General features: G+C 44.2%; 1 protein-coding gene across 5 annotated transcripts in view; it reads left to right on the top strand.

Moving 5' to 3' along the window:
• Positions 1-16348: 16348 nt before the first annotated feature.
• Positions 16349-16881, top strand: part of CEP72 (centrosomal protein 72) — a 122317-nt gene continuing 121784 nt past the window's right edge. For all 5 annotated transcript variants that reach the window (XM_088150205.1, XM_088150207.1, XM_088150206.1 and 2 more), the window contains exon 1: positions 16349-16522. In XM_088150205.1, coding sequence (XP_088006331.1) covers positions 16417-16522 — 106 coding nt within the window. In that variant the 5' untranslated portion in view covers positions 16349-16416. The remainder of the gene's footprint in view (positions 16523-16881) is intronic.

The raw sequence follows: 16881 nt of genomic DNA, 5'->3' as shown, positions 1-16881 counted from the left end.
AGGATATTCCAGTTTATTTGTTTGTTTATGAAATGTTTTCTCTGCATTTACACTGATAAAACAGTGTAACAGTCCATTAAAATATATTAGTTAAAAAGTAGTGAAGCGCTATAAATCTCCTTAAAAACATATATTTAAAATCACATAAGAGATAACACAGCATAGTACCTGAAACCAAGACCAATAGCACAAATGCAAACCAGAAAATACACATAAGCTGGTGTTGAAAGCTCATAAGGCTTGGAGCCAACTGAACTTCTTGTTACTGAACAAGAAGGAGATTCCACAACTAGCATATTTGTATCAAGAATGCTCTCTCTTTGATTGCTGCATAGCTCATCAATCTCTCAATCATGCTGTTAAAGCTCCTTTTTTTCCAAAATGGTCACTTTGAGATCTGAAGACTGGGAAGTTGAAATGCCCTGATATTCCTCTGTCCTTGTTTTGAATCAAAATGTTAAACTTGTATCCATTAATTATTTTGCCTAAATTTATCCTGTCTGATCTACATGGAATCCAGAGGGGCATCGCTAGCAGATGATAGCATATATCACATTAGAGGAATATCATGTGAAAGTGCATCTAGTCTTGTCTGTGTACTGTGTACTTGTCTGGGACCTGTGATGGTACTGCTGGTGTAGATGTAGGTGCAAAGCAGATATCTGGGTTTGTTGCAGGGCTTGGTCCCCATGTTAGTATTATTATTGTGTGGTTTCTTGTTGCTTGCGAGAATCTGCTTCAGTTTGGGTGGTTGTCTGTATGCCAATATGGGCCTGACACCCAGTATCTGAGGAAGTGCAGTGTAATTCTTCAGTATGGGCTGTAGCACTTGGGTGTGTTTCTTAGGCACTGGGATGTGTTTGAGTGTTTTAAGTTGTGAGAGGTAGGTGACAACCAGTGGTGCTCTGCTGATGAACTGCTACTTTATGTTTTGTGCCTATTCCTGAACTACTTGTAGTTTTACCTTATGTCTTACCACATTGTTGAGGTTACATCCTGGCTACAATTGTAGTTCTCTTTGTCTAGGAACCCACATTCTGTACACGAAGTCTCCAGGGAAAGTGAAGGGCTAACTTTGAGTAGATAAGAAACTTTTACTTCAGATCCTGAGTAGCCCTAATAATGCTGATTAGCTTCTACAGAGTTTTTAAAAAAAATTTTATACAAGACCATTAGATAACATAAGACAAACTTTTTTTCTTTTTCTTAATACCATGCACAGTTGGAATAATAAATGGTGCTTTATATGTTAACTCTCTCATGAGATCTTCCATTTAGTAGTTTTTAATAATAGAATTGGACCTAAAACTGGCTTTGTGCTTTTGGAGCATTTAAGCCCTTGATTTGGCAGATAAATATAATATATAATAGAGTTCCTATTACTCACCCAGTATTTCACACATCTGTTTTATGTTTCATTAACAGCTCAGTAAATGAAACCCTCAACCATGCTGTTTTTTATTCTGTTCAAGACATACTGTATGGACCAAGGAAAAGTGGATTCACCAATTACCGTCTCTGAAAAACTTTGCCTGGAGCTCAGGAAAAGCTGCCAAATCCACAAATCATATTCTTTTTGAATGGTAATGTCAGGTACTGCAGTCCCCCCCCACTCAATACAATTATGGCAGAACTGAGCAAGCTAGCAATTACAATTAATCAACACAGTTAATTGTGAGGTTCTGACATGTAATCTTATACTGTCCTTGAATAGAAAGCAAATGGTGTTTTTAACCTACACATGGATAGAGCAGAACATACTGAGCTGGAGACCAACCCTTGTTTTGAAAGTCAACTGGAAGAGGAAACCAGAACTGGGCAATTCAGCCTACCTCCCATTTGTACTTTCTCTCCAAATGAGTTGGTATGACCTTCCTTAGTTATTCTCCTCCCATTTCCAGCTACTCTTTTAATTGCTATCCAAACTACCAATCTGGGGATTTGCTTTATTAATAATTTTTTAGAGTTAATCGTCTCATACTTTCAGTTAAAAAGATCTGGTTCATGCTTTGGGCTCAGTCTACTGTGGTTTGTATGGTTTGGGCTTAGTGAAATATGTTTCTAACACAACATTGCACTACAGGTAGTCCTTGCATACCAACCACTCATTCAACGACCATTCAAAGTTGTGATGGTGCTGAACAAGTAGTTCTTACAACCAGTCCTCAAAGTTTTAGCCATTGCAGCACCCCTGTAGTCACATGATCGTGATTTGGGAGCTTCGCAACTGGCTCACGCTTACAATTCACATGATTCCCATTTGCAACCTTCCCTGCTGGCTTCCCATAAGCAAAATCAATGGGGAAGCCAGCAGGCAAGGTCTCAGGTTGCTCCAGTAAGTCCCCCAGGCCCTCCTGCATTCGCACCATGCCATCCACTCCTCTGGCCTTCCTGTACTTGCGCTGTGCTGCACCATCCACTCCCAGGTCTTCCTGTACTCACAGTATGCTGTCCAGCCCCTGGCCTTCCTGTGCTCATGCCGTGCTGTTGACCCATGGTTTTCCTGGGGTTGCTCTGCACCATACCGTCCACCCCTGGCCTTCCTAAACTCACACCACTTTGCATCATCCACTCCCCCCCAGCCTTCCTGTGCTCACGCCCTACCACACCATCCACTCACCAACTTTCCTGCACTCACGTGCAGCCTCTGCTGGCCGTCCCAAGCCCACTCACAGCTTTCCCCAACTCACATGGGGTACCCCCACCCCTCTGCAGTACCCCCACAGTACCCCTGCCCTCCTTACCTGGGACTCCTGCTACTCTCTGCTCAACAACTCATGTGTCTTGGAATTACAGTGGCAACCAGCATTGCCAGGATTGTAGTTGCTAAGTGATGTAGTCACGTGACATCGCACTTTATAACTGCACCACTTAGCAACATCAATCCCAGTCCCAATTGCCGTTGTAACCTGAGGACTACCTATATCCTGAAGGGGACAAGGTTTTCCCTTCTCCCATTCTTTACTTTAATTGACAGTAGAGCCATTCCCAGTGGAAATATATCAAGAAAATAAAATCTTAGGAGTTAAATTAGCAAGAGCACAAATTGAAATAATATACTGATAATTTTTAAATGTATTTATATATCTTTATATTTATTTATATATAAATAAAATAAAATATATAATGACAATGTTGTATTCACAGTTCCCCAACTAAAGGACTCTTTACTATTGTTAATGAACTATATACAGCAGTATGGTTCTGTGTCAGGTTACTTAATCAATAAAGGTAAAACCGAAATATTGACATGGAATTTAACAGAGGAAAAAAAAAATACCTGCATCTAATAACAGGGTTTATCATAAGATCAATTACTTAGGAATTTACTTGACAAAAAAGACTTATAAACATGTATTAATTATTCACAGATCTGGAAAAATATAACTGCTGATATTGCCAGATGGAAAAAACTAAAATTGTCTTGGCTAGAAATAATTGTAGCCATTATAATGAATATTTTACAAAGGCTTAACTTTCTGTTCCAAATGATTCCAATAAATACTGAAAACAAGGTATTAAATGACTGGCATAAGCAAGTAACAATTTACATATGGTCCAATGAAAGACAAGGATTAAATTCAAGATTCTACAAAATCTGAAAGAGCAAGGTGAACTGGCAGCTCCACATTTTAAACTGTATTATGCCAGTTGCTTAACATGGATTATAGTGCAGATTGTATTTTTTTATGGCTTGGCCACCTCTATGGAAGAGGCAGGACTTCAAGATGTCTGCACATATATCTCTGAATTGATACATACAGAAACAAACAATTTATAAGAGATCATGCAATAGTAAGTAATGAATTGAATGTCTGGGATAAATACAGGAAAAGAATTAGCCCAGATTTATCCCCTCTTGCTTTATTATTAAATGTTTATTTTTATGAAGAGGAAAGAACATATACATTCACTTAGTGGAAAGATAATAATTGGTTTAGATTGCAAAGTCTGATGATCAATAAAATGAAAGTAAAATCTTTGGAGATCCTTACTTCACAATGGCTTAACCTGCCTGACTGATCTTCAAATAAGCAGTATAGTATTAAAAGAATTTCAGAAGTAAGGGAGAACACTTAGACTTGACTGAATATGAAAATCTTGTAATACATAATTCAGAGCATCTGCTGGGCCTCATTTATAAATTGCTGATGAAGTATAACTCAGGAACTGAACAAGCCAAAAATTGTATGATTAAATATATGCAGAATTTAGATGCAGTAATAGATAAGCAATAAGGAAGATTAAATTTATACTGAATACTATACTTAGAGAAAGTTTTATTGTTGATATATTACTGCTAAAATGTAAAATTATAATTATAATTTTCTAACAGTTGCTAGAAATGTAAAGATTAGGTAAGATTCTTTTTTTTTTTTTAAATAGCTGGTGGCAATGTTGTAAAGCTCAACAATTCTGGAAAATGCATCATATACAGTGAAACAAATCTAAAATGTTGAATTCCTTTTCAACCTGCATTTTTCTTTACTAAGCTTTACTAAACCATATACCTAAATATACCATATATTTACTAAAACATAAACCTTAAACAACATGCAGCCTGCCAAGTAGCCTTGTGCAACCTGCTTGCATTTCCTGAAAAATAATCAATCTGCTGCCACCAAACGTCATTGCCCCCAGGAAGGGTCTGCCACCACTGCCTAGGGTTTTTGCAACTACTTTCACCCCAAAAGACAAACTGCCAAGCACCTCCAGGCTTCAGAGACACTACCAGCTCCATTGCTGCCACCATGGTGCTAGCTGCCAAACAGCTGATTGGCACACCATATATTCCTTTGTGGCCTGCAATTATTTTTAAGTTATCAATCTGGTCCTTTCCCCTCTATGAGTTGGAAAGGCCTGCCATAAAGAATACTGAATTAACTTTGTATATGCGAATTGCTGCAAGGATACTATATGCTTTTATTGGAAAGGACATTTGATCCGTTCTCCTGGACAAATGGCTATTTAAAATGTGGAAAATGCTTTGATATCTAGAATAACTTTGTATCTTAAAAGTAAGCCTAGCACTGAATTTCACATAAACTGGAAATGATTCTTAGATTACAATTCAATACCCAGATCTGTACCACATTCAAAATTTGAGCTTCTCTCTGCATAAAGTCTATATTTTTAGTCTATATTTTATGTTTTAATAGTATGGACAGGATTTGTTGCAGTTCATAATTTCATTCTATGACATACTGTGCTGACCATGGTTCTTGATATGTATGCTCAGTTTAGAGTTTAATAACTTTTTTTCAGGCTTTTAAAACAATACAATATATTCAGTTATATTTGTAAATCTCTTATTTATTCCCTTAAAAGAAAGTTTCTTTTCCTTCCTTTTCCTTCCTGTTTTTATATTATCTCCAAAATGTCTAATAAAAATATATTTTAAAAGTATACCAAATTTTGCACCACATTTTACAATGGAATCCTAATCTGTTTCTTCTACAGTGAAGAACCAATTAGAATTTGCCTGAGATTGAACTAGCCTATGGAGGTATTTCTTTCACTGTATTTAGTAGGTGTTACCATCACATACATGTGCACACCGTAGCTTTAGTCACTACTCTATCATTCACATGAGACAACTGATCAAGATAATCTAGGAGGGCGGAGCTGGCGTTGCGGCGATACGGCGGGCGATCCTGGGCTCCCAGGATCGCAGCCGATATCTCCCCCCCCCGGATGGTCCCAATGGACCTAAGCCGTCCCGTAGAGATGGTGATCGCAAAGGGCGCGTCCTGTGGATCTCAGGGACACCGCAAGTCCCAGATTGATCCCAGGAGAAGCTCTTGAAGCCGGCGGAGGAGAGGCAGCCATTTAATGACTGCGAAAGCCGGGACAGCTCCAAAGGAAGAAGAAAGAGAGGGGTGTCAGCCGGGTGAGATGGACCTTTACTATTCAACTATTCTTAGAGAACACCTTAAGTAACTTAAAGAGATTTTTAAAAGTGAAGAAAAGTGGATTAAGCGGCGAGATTGAGCCTTATTAAAAAAAGGGGGGAAAAATCTTTTTTTTTTAACTTTCCCTTTTTAGTGGAATTGGCAAGATGTTTTTCTTTTAAAAGAATATATTTTTAACTGGACTGGCTTTTTCTTTTCAATACTCAATAATCTTTTATCTCAAGCTTCTTTTTTGATTAAGATTTTTCTATTGTCATAAGAAACCTATATTTTTTTATTTGGAAATGGGGAAAGTGGAGTTAAGAGAAAGTAAATGAAAGAAAGTTGCACTGGCATCTAGAGGCTCGATATAGTGTCTTTTTTTTCATTGTGACGTATGCTCAAGGACCTTGGGCTTTCTAAAAAAGATAGTGGTGTCAGAAAACGACAGACACGGGTTCAGTTATCCAGTAGACAGAAGTTTTTTATTGGGCACGTTTGCAAAGGTGGGTCCCTCCCGCAGCAATGGAGGAACCCCGAAGCAAGGTCTGACAGGTTTTTATACCCCCTATCTGTCCTCCCCCTCCTACGAGGGCTTGGCTCACAATCTCACCTTTTTTACCGCCCCGGAGCGCTGCTAATTAACCGCAAAACCGCAGACATTCCACTTTCCGAATCCAATCAGCGCAATACACATTCCAATCCCCACTTGACCCGACAGCCGCCCCCTGCCGTTTCTCTTCACTCTGGTGCGAACGTGCCTCTTGCCTGCAGTCTTTCCTCCCTCCTGCCGTCCTTCTCCACTCTGATGCGAGTGTGCCTTCTGCCCATCCTCCCTCCTGCCGTCCCCCCAAGGCTGCCCCATGGTGCACAGCGCTCTCCCTTAGCAAACATGGTTCGTTTGAGGCCCTCACTTCTCCCTGCCTTCTCACAATCCCCCCTTTTTCTTTTCACGCCTCTGTTGGGCCTCAAACCTGGCTAACAGGATTGCTCCCTCGTCCCGGACCCGGGGCTTCACACACTGGGACAGGTAATTCCCACAAGCAGGGAGACATTGCATTAAGCAACATACTAGGACCAGTAAGGCAATGAAACCAATGGCTAGTACAAAAAGTTGTTTTAACCAAGCAAAGTTAGGTAACCAACTAGTGAGCCACGACCAATTCCATCCCTCTGGATCCTCGGATATGCGAGAGGCTAAGGTCTTCAACTTGGCTAGTTTTGCTTCAACATAATTCTTATTGTTGTATAGGTTAAAGCAACAAAGACCTTGAAAAGATTCACAGCCTTGTCCTGCCCTTAATAGGAGATAGTCTATAGCTATCCGATTTTGAATGACCGCCCTCCTGATCTCAGTGACTTCTTCAGTGAGGGCTGCAATGAGAGAGGATGTAAGGTTGACACTTTTAGCCAGGAGGCAGGCCACCTTCCTTAGGTCCAGGTAAGCCCTTCCACTTAGTGCAGGAACCCCTACTAAGGAGAGGGCCAGAGCCATGGCTTCTGTTTCAGACAAGAGTGTCACATCACTCTCACAATCAGATGGCAGCTCCCTTTTTCTTTTTTCTTTTGATGGGTGCGCTTGTATTGGAGGCAGGGCATATAGAGAGGTCAGGCGCCCTATGGCACAAGGGCCCCCTGAACTATAGGCTGGAACATAGGTGTAAGCTTCATGTCCACATAACAAAAAGAAACCTTTAGGTAGGTATAGAGGGGTTGAGGCGTAAGGGATATTATAGATCCCTCCACAAGTGAAAGCAGGACCTTTTGAGGGCAGTGGGTGGGTACGGTTCTGGGTATTGTTGAAATATACACATTGAGTTGCATTGGTTATCCCCAAGAGATTTAGAGCTATTTGCCTTTGATTAGTCCAGGGTCTTGGAGTGGGAGAAGACCCAAAATGATAGAACATCCCCCCCCACGGGGATCATCCCCAGTGATATCAATATTCGCTATCTGAGTAACATTCTTCAATGCTTCCAAGCTGATGGGCATTCCAAAGAAACAGGTGGAGGTGACACCCTTCACAGTCAAGAGTTGCCCCGCACAAAAAGTTGTGCTGTTCAAAGCTGTCTGTGCCAATTCTACAAAAAAATTGTTGTTAGAGCTGTGCTGTAGAGCATCTAAGCAGTGACATAATAGAATAACCTGGATGCAAGCCTTCATGTTGTTCATCTCCTCCCCTGCCTTAGTTCAGTTCCTTTTAAGTTTTACTTTGAGTCCGTCTCCTGGTTGGGCAGTCCACGGTCGGGGGTCGGGAGCTCGCTTAACCCGATGGTAGTGGGTCCAACCCCCCTGTCGGGTTCGAACCGCCGATTCAGTTGTCAGGAGAACTTGGTATGGTCCCTCCCAAGACGGCTTCAGTTTCTCATCCTTCCACGTCTTTATCAGGACCCAATCCCCTGGCTTGTGGGGGTGTTGGTCTTCCAGCAAGGGGGGCCGCTGAGCGAGGAGTCCCTGTTTTCTTAAAGATAAGAGAGATTGTGACAGTACCAGGAGATACTTTCTCAGGAAGGCATCCTTTAGCTCGGGGATAGGCTCTCCCATTGGAGCCAGGAAAGGTCTTCCCATCATCAGCTCGAATGGGGAGACCCCCACATCCTTGCGAGGGGCTGTCCGCATTCGAAGCAGGGCAACCGGAAGTGTCTTTGTCCAAGGTAGCCCTGTTTCCAATCCCAGTTTGGTGAGATGTTGCTTCAATACCCCGTTAGCTCTTTCCACTTTCCCACTGGATTCAGGATGCCAAGGGGTGTGGAGTTCCCATCGAACCCCCAGGCTTTGCATGACCTCCTGCAGCACCTTGTGGGTGAAGTGGGTCCCCCTGTCAGAATCCAGACTCTCTACTATCCCATACCGGGGGACGATCTGTTCCAGGAGAACTTTTGCTACTACCTGTGCAGTCGCCCTCCGGCTGGGCACCGCTTCCACCCAGCCAGTGAGGTGATCTTTGAGTACCAACAGGTACTTCAACCCAGCCACAGGAGGGAGTTCTGTAAAGTCCACCTGGACTCGCTGAAAGGGCCATATTGCCAAGGGCCTTCCTCCCCTCTCCCTTCTCCTCATGGCTTTGCGATTGGTTTTCTGACAAATCAGGCATTTCCAGCACACAGCCTGCGCCTCTGTCCACATCCCCAGGCTCCAGTACCACGGCTTTACAGTATCTATCAAAGCCTGCACCCCCCAGTGAGACCCTTCGTGCAGTTTCTCCAACATCCCCCTCATGTCAGCACGGCTCACTACTGGGGTCCCCTCAATTGTAACCCAACGACCTGCTTCCTCCCTGCAACCTTCCCTTTCCAGCAGCACCTCGTCCAACTTCCCCGGCGTCCAAGCCGGAGGTTCTTCTATCTGGGGAATTGCAATCATGATGGCAATGGGGACACCCTCCGCTGCCTCCTTTGCTACTCGATCAGCAAGTCGGTTCCCTCTTGCCTCCATCGAGTCCCCCTTCTGATGTCCCATTATATGCACCACTGCAATCCTGTCGGGTTCTTGAAGAGCTTCCATCATCCCCTCTATCAGTTGCCGAGCTTTCACCTCCTTCCCAGCAGTTGTGAGTAAACCCCGTTCCAGCCAAATTTTCCCGAAAGTGTGCACTACTCCCCAGGCGTATCGCGAGTCTGTGTAGACGGTGAGGGACACTCCCTTTCCCAACTCTAGTGCCCGTTTCAAAGCGTGCACTTCACACAGCTGAGCCGACCAGTCCGCTGGTAGTGCCCCCTTCTCTATTGTCTCTCCCTCCGCAGTCACTATCGCGTACCCTGACTTCCTTTGTCCCTGCTCTACTCGGCTAGACCCATCCACGAACCAGACCTCACCCTCTTCCAGCGGGACCTCCTGCAGGTCCTCCCGGGTCTTTGTTTGCAGCTGCAACAGGGTGGAGCACTCGTGCTCCGCCGGCTCCCATTCTTTCCGCTCCCCCGCAAGAAACTCCGCTGGGTTCAAATTCCTGTCTGTTCCTACCACCACATCAGGACTTATCCGGAGAACTGTCTCATATTTCAACATCCTCCCTTCTGTCATCCAAGCAGCCGCCTGCTGACTAAGCACACTTAAGATCTGATGGGGTGAATGGACAATCACGGGGCTCCCAAAAGTGAGTTTTTCCCTTCTGTCACTAGCACAGCAGCGGCAGCCACTGCCTGCACACAAGTCGGCCATCCCCTCACCACTGGTTCTAGGGCTTTGCTCAGGAAGGCCACTGGTTGATATTTCCCAGCCCGTCTCTGAGTCAGTACTCCAATGGCAGTTCCCCCATGGGCTGTAACGTATAGGTGAAAGGGGAGGGCCAAGTTCGGTAGAGCCAGAGCCGGGGCCGTCACCAGGCTCCTTCGTAATTCCCCACACTTCTCTGTGTCCCTGTCTGTCCATTCTACCCTGTCAGATGATCCTTTCAACTTCTCATACAGAAACTGAGCCTTGCTCATGTACTCATCTATCCATAGCCTGCAATATCCTACTAGACCCAGAAACCGCCGCACCTCCGTTTTAGTATGATGGGGCTTCAACTGCATTATCCCCTGTATCCGAGAAGGATCAATCAACTTCTCGCCCTTCCGGAGTACATGTCCTAAATACTTGACCTCCCTTTCCACAAATTGGACCTTCCCTTTTGACACCTTCAATCCTTCTTCAGCCAACCAGTTCAATAAAGCCACTGAGTCTTCTCTCACCTTTACTTCCTTCTCTCCAGACACCAACAAATCATCCACATACTGCAGCACCCGAGAACCCCCAGGGGCCCGGAACCCCTGGAGTTTCTCTTCCAATGCCTGTCCAAACAAGAGCGGGCTCTCGGTGTACCCCTGGGGCAGCACCGTCCATCTCAGTTGTTGCTTCCTCCCAGTCTCCGGATCTTCCCACTCAAAAGCGAACAGATCCCTACTTTCTTCTGCCAGAGGGCATGACCAAAAAGCATCCTTCAAGTCTATCACCGTGAACCACCGATCCCCGGGAGGGATCTTCCCCATCAAAGTGTAGGGGTCAGGCACTACCGGGGTCCGGGCCAAGACCAAATCGTTGACCCTCCTCAGATCCTGCACCAGCCTGTAACTATTGTCCTTCTTCTTCACAGCTAAGATAGGGGAGTTGAAGGGGGACATAGCCGGTTCCAACAGCCCTTGCCGCCTCAGCCCATCTATGATGGGCTTCAGCCCACGCCTCCCATCCCGGGACAGCGGGTATTGGGCTTGCCGCAAACCAGTCACCCCCGGTTTCAAGGGGATGCTAATTGGGGCAATGCGGAACCGACCCGCCCCCCCTTCTCCTGCCCATACCTCAGGGTTCACAACCTCCACGTCCGCCTCCCGCAACAAACACATCCTTTCTGCCTGTTCCACATTCCACAACTCCACTCCTAGACTACCCATTAGATCCCTTCCCAGCAAGTTCACCCCTGCCTGTGGGATCAGTAACACATCTGCAGTTACCTCTTTCCCATTCCACTCCAGTCTCACTCCCTCCAGTACGTCTGCCTTGACCGGAGAACCTCCCACCCCCATCACCGATACCGACGCGCCCCGGGATTTCGCAATCCCTGGGATCGGTTGGCACAACGATGTTCGAGAGGCTCCGGTATCCACGAGGAACTGCCGTTCCTCGCCGGTGGGACCCACCGTGATGTTTACCAAGGGTTCCCCGTGGGTCCCGGTTGGGGAACCATGACCCCCCTAGTTGTACAGGGGGAAACTCCTCTCACCCATGGGGCGATCCACCTGGCAGTCCCGAGCAAAGTGTCCTACTCGCCCGCAGCGGAAACAACCTTGCCTATCCCCAGTCCACCTCTCCCTTCTGGGGTCGACGCCACCTCTCCGGGGCCAAGGTCCCCGGACCAGATGGGGAGAAGGTCGCGCCTCCCTCAGTCCCTCCCCTTCGTCTCATTCTTGGCCGCCGCCTGAACGGCTGCCATCATCATTTGAGTTTTCTGCCTGGTCTTCGCCTCCTCCCTCCCCACATAGGTCTGTTGAGCAATCCTTAGGAGTTCCCCTATCCCCTGTTCAGTCCAACCCTCCCGTTTTTGTATCTTCTTCTGAATGTCTGGCCATGCTTTGGTGACGAACTGCATTTTTAACAAGGTCTCAAAGGCTGGGGTGTCCGGAGTCACGCCCGAGAATTTGGTCAGGCCAACTCGGATCCTCTCACAAAAATCTCCGGGCGATTCATCCTTCCCCTGGGTTACCTCAAAAGCCTTGGTCAAATTCTTCCCCTGGGGCACTGCTGTTCGGATGCCCTCCAAAATCATCTCTTTCATGTCTCTCATGTTCTGCCGGTGTGCGGCATTATTGGGATCCCAATTTGGGTCTGCCAGAGGGAATTTAGTATCTGCGGCCGGGGCATTTGGGACATTTGCATTCCTTCGCTCCCAAGCCCCGAGCGCAGCTCGCCGAATCTGGCCCCTCTCTTCTGGCGTATAGAGGTGGGCTAAAATGTAATTCAGTTCCCCCAGGAGTATTCCACCGGGCCGAGAAAAAGTTCCAATTGTTCGGCGGCGGTATGGGCATTCTCTTGCATACGAGGGAGGGTCTTTTTAATTCCCTCAACTCACTGGGTTTGATGGGAACTGTTACGTAACTGGTGACGGTCACCCCCTGTGCGTTCGTTCCGTTCGGGACTTCCCGGACGGGGAAGGCACTGGCCGACCTTAGACTAAAGGGCAAGTTCTGAATGTCTTGGTTCAGCTGGTCCAGCTCTTTCCGCAGCCCGGGATAGGGTGGGGGCGCCGGAGGGGGAGCGGTAGGAAGAGGAGGAGGAGGAGGAGGTGGCGGCCCCCATTGAGGTCTAGTCAGCCAGAGGTCCTCCTCCTCATCCTCCTGTTCTTTTTGGACAAAAATTTTGGCTAACTTGGGTCGAGGCCCCTCCCAATGAACATGGAACCAGACTTCCACATAGGGTTCCTGTGTTAACATTTTATGCTCCACAATGTAGTTTTTTAGTTGGGTCACCCAGTAATTACTGGGGATTCCAAGAGTATCCCAATGGTAGGGGAATTCGGGGTCTACTAGTGGATATTTTGGGCATTCTTTAGTGCACAAAGTTATCATGGTTGGTTTTTCCAGACCCCTGGTGAATGGACACAACCAGGGTGTCTCCCATTGTTGCAACAATTGTCCTAATGGAGAATCCATGGGGATTCCCCCTACTGCGTTTTTCCCACTGGCCCCTGGCCTTACACTCTTACTCTGCGCCTTACCCATCCTTCCTGACTACGTTTCCCACCTTACAGAAGGTCCCGGACTCTTCTGTCCCCTTGCGGCGTCCAACGCCTCGTAACCACGCTAATCTCCCCGAGATTATGGGTAGGCTGTACTCACCAGACCTCCCGGAGGTCCCCTCGTCGGCCGACTTCCTCTTTACTTCTGTCTGACTGGCGATTGGAGTCCCGTCCTGGACCCGACTCCGGGGAAAACGGGAGACACCTCAACGGGGTGTTACGGCCGATTACTCACCGGTTCCCCACAGTCCGGTCCACGTCGAGGAATCCTGGCTGGCTCGCCAATTTTGTCAGAAAACGACAGACACGGGTTCGGTTATCCAGTAGACAGAAGTTTTTTATTGGGCACGTTTGCAAAGGTGGGTCCCTCCCGCAGCAATGGAGGAACCCCGAAGCAAGGTCTGACAGGTTTTTATACCCCCTATCTGTCCTCCCCCTCCTACGAGGGCTTGGCTCACAATCTCACCTTTTTTACCGCCCCGGAGCGCTGCTAATTAACCGCAAAACCGCAGACATTCCACTTTCCGAATCCAATCAGCGCAATACACATTCCAATCCCCACTTGACCCGACAGCCGCCCCCTGCCGTTTCTCTTCACTCTGGTGCGAACGTGCCTCTTGCCTGCAGTCTTTCCTCCCTCCTGCCGTCCTTCTCCACTCTGATGCGAGTGTGCCTTCTGCCCATCCTCCCTCCTGCCGTCCCCCCAAGGCTGCCCCATGGTGCACAGCGCTCTCCCTTAGCAAACATGGTTCGTTTGAGGCCCTCACTTCTCCCTGCCTTCTCACAGTGGGATGTGCATGTTTATACAGGTGCCATCCGAATAACTATAAATAAGAAAGCGGAGTTGAAAGCGACTTTGAAAATATTCAAGATGGAAAGTTTGAGTTAGTCACAAGAGCCTTGTTTAGTGGCAGTAGCTCTTCTTTCTGGTAGAAGCTTTGCTTTGCTCTCTATTCCCCCCCCAGTTGGATTTTTAAAGAGACCTAGCTTTTCCCCTCCTCTTCTTTTTTTTTCTTTTGCTCTTTTTTTTTTTCTCTTGGCAAGAACAAAGATAAAGAATCCTTTGACTTAATGAAGGTCTATACAAGATAATAGACTATACGAGAAACACAATGCAGAAAAAGATTTTTAAACTATCGAGGATGACTATAAAAAACTGGAAGAAGAGCTGCAGAAATTCCCGCAAAAAAAAAAAAAAGATATCAAAGCTAAAATGGACTTAATTAAACATAAAACGGGATCAATGGAAAAGGAAGAAATAGCACAAGAAATCAGAAACACTAAACAGAATTATTTTGAGGCTTATAAACTGAGAATCAAAAGGGTTAATCAATTGATAAATGAAGAGGGACAGATTTGTTCTTGGTACTGAGGGTGAGAAAAAGATTATACAAGATTATAATGGAAAATCGTACTAAGAGAATACATAAAAAGAAGAAGTAAAACAATATTGAAAGAAACTACTTCAGATGCCTAAAGAAAAAACGAGGGGAATACAACAATGATGGAACTGACAGAAGCTTCAAAAAGCAGAATGCTTGAAAGGACATTTATTATTGCTTTCTCTTATCCAATAATATAGAAAAAGGAATAAACAGCCAGATATTTTGGGATATTGAATGAAAAGGGTGAACTTAAAACTATGCAAGCGTTTGAATAAGGTATAAAACTGAGATATATAGTAAAGAATTGTATTTGATTGTAAATGTTTTAAGAGATTAGACTAAAATTCATACATGGTTGGATATAGTAACATATAGATTTTAAACTAGAGATATTTTTGTTGAAACATGTAGTGAAGAATTAAGTATGTTTTGATAGTGGTTAGAACTGTAACTTTTAAGAATTGGAAGAATGAAAAAGTACCTATGCAGAAGGAAGTTATTGAAAATTATGGAATGTGCAGAGATGAGTTAAATTGATATTTGAAATTAAAGAAGATAAACAATTTTATATGACACGGGATTTGTTTTATTAATGATTGGATGAGAAAATATAGTAATGTAATGGATTAGGAAATTTTATAATAGAAATTTGATATTAATTACTATATATATATACATATATAATCGATGGATAAAAATGTATTACTAATCCTATTGAAAGCTAAAATTTCTTGTAATAAATGATTTTATAGACTAGCTATAAATGATTAATAATTGATAATTGATAAGTATACAAGTATATTTTGAATAGATGATATGAGAATTTATATAAATGAGTGAAGATTATGAAAGGGGCACCAACGAGTTGGTAACTGGTTGACACACAGTATAAAATGGAAGATGTTTTTTTTTATGCCTTTGTATGTTTTTGTTTGTTTATGTATGTTTTGTGTTTGTTGTAAAGAATAAAAAAATTTATTAAAAAAAAAAGATACACAAGTAATTGTATTAGCCAAAATTAATCACTACCTTCATTGATAACTGGCATAATAAAAAATGGTTTCCCCCCCCCCCAAAAAGATAATCTATATAAATTATTACGATAATGCAAAATTAGTTATTTTGAATTATTATGAAGATTTGCCTCACAATTTTTATTGTGCCATTTCTCTTATTTTGAGTAACATTTCATTGATTTGTATATGTTTTCACATACTGAATGCTGATTACAGCATTTTTAACACAAACACATTTTTGTGTACAAATAAATACAGGAAACAAAAAGCAAAGATAGGAAGTAAAAAAACCTGTTAAACACAATGATGAAATGACAGTTACATCCCAGCAAAACATTTATACCGTAGTTTAATAAATAGTTCAGAACAGTGGTATTACAAGTTACAGATGTAATTATAAAATAGAATGTAATATTAGGTCACACTCCAGCCAAAGCTATACATTTTAAATGTCAACTGATTTTGTTTTCGAAGATGAAGCTATGCTTAATTAGTCAACTGACTCACCACTATTCTCTCTTAGGTCTCTTACAGAAAATAAAATGAGTTTCTGTTTGTGTATCTGGGCACAGACTGCGCACACTCTCAACCCCCACCATGCTGGGTGTTCCGGGTGCTTATACCTTTCACCTAATTTGAGCGTATAATTTGATTATACCTATATGCATGCGACCACCCCTCCATAACTATGGAATATGCGAACAGCGCGGAGCGATCGATCTATGAAGTGTTGCCTAGGAGAAAATCGACCTGAGTAGTTGAGCACCTCCATAGGACAGTTCAATCTCAGGCAAATTCTAATTGGTTCTTCAGCTTGATCTAGCGCACGCGCACTTTCTTTTGGTTTGGTCGGCAGCAGCGGCGTCGATTCGCGGCGTTAGTTTTGATTTTTCTGCTATGCTGAGTTAGAGTTTATCATGTATGGAGTACATTCGAACTATTTGAAAACAACGGCTGCGGTCGGGGTGTGGCTGACTGAGGAAGATGTTCGAGAGAGAGTCAACCTGAGGCGCCAAAATCTCGGTGATAATCCAGCTACTGCATTGGGTGTGGGAAGTGGGAATGTGGCTGACAGAGAAGTAGACTTCAAAATATATTTTGCCGCCGTTCTACGTCGTATTAGGAAGAGATGACGAAAAGCGGCAAAAGACGGACAGAGAAAATACTGGAACGAATGAGGAAGTTCGAGTGTGTTGTTTGGCAGATCGCTTTCTAACGGGGCAGAATGATGTTTGAAGAGAATGGCTCTTTCTTAGTATTTCTTAACTCTTGAGAATTAGAGGAATTGGGCTCATTTTCATATGAATCAGTTGGAGAGCAGATGTTACATTTTCGGTGGATTGGAAAAAAAGTATCCACGAAAATTAGAGCATTTCTGTCTG

Source organism: Python bivittatus, unplaced genomic scaffold (assembly GCF_059951505.1).
Source record: "Python bivittatus isolate LINGU-HERP-01145 unplaced genomic scaffold, Pbiv_v1 ctg000610_np1212, whole genome shotgun sequence".
NCBI lineage: Eukaryota > Metazoa > Chordata > Lepidosauria > Squamata > Pythonidae > Python > Python bivittatus.
This window is presented reverse-complemented; position numbering and strand designations above follow the sequence as displayed.